We start from the raw sequence: 4,015 nt of genomic DNA, 5'->3' as shown, positions 1-4,015 counted from the left end.
TGTCTAAGAGACGATGCTGCTGTGTTTCAGGTTTCATCTCGTACATCGTGGAGCCTCTGTTTGAGGAGTGGCAGCGCTTCACGGAGCCCAGTCCGCTCAGCACCACCATGATGGGTCACCTGCACCAGAACAAGGCCGGCTGGAGCCGCCTCAGATGTCAGAACTCGGACTCCGACTCGGACTCCGACTCCGAGGAGAACGAAGGAGAAGGAGAAGAAGAGGACATCCCATAACGTTCCTCCAGTTCTTCTGGTGTTGGATCTTTTGTCAGCGGAGGAGACGAGGGTTCGTCCTCCTCTGTCCTCCAGCGTCCCGCGGCTGGTTGCTGGCGGCAGCTGAGCTCTGGGTGGGAAACATGAGGAACAGCTCCCCCTGCTGGAGCGGAGGACTGCAGCAACAACACGGGATTCTCAGCAGAGCGGATGGAAGAATTATCTTAGTAAATACTGACGAAGGTCACGCCTTCTTCTTTGGCCCGTGACATCTGCTTCACATCAACGGAGCAGAGAGGTCACGGCAGAGGAGGGATTCTGTTTGCTGCTAGAAGAACGAAAAAAGCCAAAACTTTGAAAGACTCAGCTGGAAAGATGATAAAATATATGAAAGAGTCAGAGAAATATATCAACTATACTATGCTTTTTAAAGTTTACACGGTTCGTGTTAAACTCTTTTCACTTTTTTCTGGATGCTTTTGCACTGATGTGTGTTTTTAACTGAAACTTGTCGAGGTTCTGTCACGTTTTAACCACGAGACTGATTCACACGGACGTAGCTTCAGCTGCTGCAGCACTGAAACCAGGCACAAACGAAAGCATTTGTTCAGGTGGATCTATAATCTGTACATACCGACACCTCGACACTTCTGAACCTCAGCAGCGTGTTGGTCGTTTTAACTCTCCGGGGTTCCTCCGGGTGTTTCTAATCTCTCTTTACTAAAAGCTCATGTTCAACAACACGCCTTAACAGCTACTCGGTCTGTGTTTTTACTGTTTTCTGGACAAACTTTCGTACAGTTTCCTGTTTTCTTGCAGCCAGTTCAGAAACGTTGCCTAAACGTTACCTCAACATGACTTTATGTTGTTTTTAATCCACAAACAGACTTGGGCCAATTAGTAGCTACACATTCTAATTTATTCTAATTTTCTAATTATTCCAGACTATTTAAGGTGTTTCTTGCATTTTTTTACAATTTAAAAAATTTAAATTAAAAAAGGGATGCGTATGTAAAACCTCACCAAAACCATTTTTAACTTATGAATATTAGAACGGCAACAATTAATTAATTAGTTGTCAGCTATTAAATTACTGCCAATAACTCTGATAATTGATTAATTGGTTTTATTAAACAGTCTAATTTCTCTGATTGCAGCTAATTCAATGTGAATATTTTCAGTTTCTTTCCTCTGTGACCGTGAACTGAACATCTTTGGACTAATTAAGACATTCGAGAAAGCACTGATCCACATTTTTAAACATTTTATACACGAACCTTTTCCAAACCAGACTCCATTCATAAAAGTTTAAATTTAAGCCAGACATAGAACATTTATGCCTCCAGCAGATTTTAGAACCAGGATGAATTTCTGCCACTGATCAGTTTTAAAATAAATAATTTCTCTGATTGCAGCTTCTTAAATGTGAATACTTCCTGCTTTATTTCCTTCTGTGACAGTAAACTGAAGATCTTTGGACATTTGAGAAAGCACTGATCCACACTTTTCTGACATTTTAGGGCCCGTGATGCTGCCGCCACCGTGCTTCACCGCTGATCAGCTCGTCTAGAAAATCACTGACAGTGAAAACAGCCATGACTGAGCCAAACCGGTTCCACAAATGAGTTCACTACATCCTGCAGCAAATATCCAAAACATTTCAGCTTTTTCTTGCGTCATTCATAATTAAGAATATCTATAAACCTGTGTCGTCTAAAGGGACATTTATATAAACCTCACCACTGATCGTCCCAAAACTGAGCTCACAGTATTTAGAAAGTTCTGGTTGGTCCAAGTCCAACAAGTGCTGCTGTCGAATAAAACGTATTTTCTAAACCTGTGTGGTTCAGGTTTGAGGTGAGACAGACAGACGCTGGTTCATGTTCACTTATTTCATTTAGACTGAAGGAAACATTCAAAACACACAGCTTGGAGTTTATTTTATTACTTTTTTTGGTGTCTTATTTATGAAAATATGTGAAAATTCAACAAGATAACGTCTTACGGGCACATTTAAAGCATACATATTTAATAAAATAAGATGTCAGTAATCAGCTGCTGAGGTTTCAAGTTGAACTTTTTTTTACTAATAAAACGGGGTGAAAATTTTAGAAAACACTTTTTTCTTCTATTCTGGGATTTTTATTACTTTTTTAAACATTTTGTTAGTTTTTTATTTTGAAATTTTATTAATAATTTTTAGACAATTGTGAGATACTTTATTGTGCTAATATGTTCCTGTTTTTTGGACATTTTTTTTGAATATTTTTTAAACTGTCTTGTATTTTGGGGATTTTTTTATATTATTTTTTGACTTTTTTTTTTTCTTAACATGTTTAACTTCTTAGCAAACCTTCTGGTTTTATTTCCGTCTTCAGGTTTTTACTGAGGGGCTGTTTATACGTCATTCAGTGAGATTCATGCGACGTTTTATTCTTAAAAACATTTAGGAAATGGATTTTAAAGAAATTCCTTCTGTAGAAACGGTTCACTTTTCTGTTCTGGAAATTAAACTCGATCAGTGCGTTTGTAGACGTATTCGTCCTCATTTGCATATTTAAACACACATTTTCTGACAACTTGTAAAACCAGAGATCGTTTTCTTGATGTAAATAATAACCTGGAGCAGCTTCACACTGATATCTGTTGATTAATGTTCACCTGCAGCGTCTCTTCTTCTGATGTGGTCTAACAGATGTTTCCAGATGTTTATAGAGGAGCTTTATGATTCCAACGACCCAGCTGACAACACTGCACACTTCATCCTGTAAGATAGTCAAATACTGACGAGTTCTGTTCATGGAAAGTGTAAAAAAAGAAATAATAGTTTATTTAAAGTTGATGACGTCTGATGGCGTTCATATCGATCTGTAGCTGTGGTGATCAATGAGTAAACGATCGATGACGTGTAAACCTCACTGTTGTTCTGATCCGAGACGCTGCTGATTGATTCACTCAAAGATGACGAGCAAACTGTATTGATATTTGATGATCCGTTAATGAATTAAACGTTTTATTTTATTTTTTTATATCAAAACCTGTAAATCCTGTATTTCCAGCTGCTTTCATGTGAATATTTTCTGGTGTCTTTCTATCTTTGGACAGACATTTGTCAGACAATTTTTTGGACTTTTTTCACCATTTTCTGATCAGAAGATGATCATAATAAGCAGCTAACAGAACAGAACACCATCGTTTATATCTCTGAGAAGCACTGAGGAGTTTTCCTGTAAATGCACAACATGTTTTTGTTTCTGTTTGCCTCCTTGAACTGTTTCCAGCCCAGATTTTACTGTTGTTTAATTTGCACGACAGCCACATAATGAAAGACTCTTAATGTTCAAATGTCCTGTTGTCGGTACTTTTTGTCCGTTTCAAGGTTCTTGCGACTTTCCATCGAGGACGTCGTCGTTTCTATGACGTGATCTTTATCAGCGGCTCACGTTTGCTCGCTGTTTTCTTCACATTTCTATCTGAGCCGCTGCTGGAGACGAACCATCAGCTTTAGAATAAAATCCTTCAGACGAAGCTTCCAACCGTGAAGAACTAACGGAGCTGCACTTCGGTCTGTGTTTTAATGTTGGACGTGACTTTGTGATCAACACTTTCTGACACTGTGAACACGAAATAAATGTTTTGACACCAACATTTGAAAAGGCAGCAGATCGTCTGTGTGTATGTCTGTTAATTAAACTTGAGAGTTCACACAAATGTTAGTCACAGAAAGTAACTGAGTACATTTATTCGAGTAGAAGTACTTCTTGTCCTTCAGTGTCTCCTTCGTCTCCACATCTCAGAGTGAC

At 38.6% G+C, this 4,015-nt stretch overlaps 1 protein-coding gene across 1 annotated transcript in view; it reads left to right on the top strand.

Annotated features, from left to right (window-relative positions):
• The window catches only part of LOC103368602 (cAMP-specific 3',5'-cyclic phosphodiesterase 7B), a 17,472-nt gene extending 17,239 nt beyond the window's left edge, over positions 1-233 (top strand). Inside the window, exon 10 of the mRNA XM_008297014.1 lies at positions 31-233. Coding sequence (XP_008295236.1) covers positions 31-233 — 203 coding nt within the window. The remainder of the gene's footprint in view (positions 1-30) is intronic.
• The last annotated feature ends 3,782 nt before the right edge of the window (positions 234-4,015 follow it).

Source organism: Stegastes partitus, unplaced genomic scaffold (genome assembly GCF_000690725.1).
Source record: "Stegastes partitus isolate 25-593 unplaced genomic scaffold, Stegastes_partitus-1.0.2 Scaffold1176, whole genome shotgun sequence".
Taxonomy (NCBI): Eukaryota; Metazoa; Chordata; class Actinopteri; family Pomacentridae; genus Stegastes; species Stegastes partitus.
This window is presented reverse-complemented; position numbering and strand designations above follow the sequence as displayed.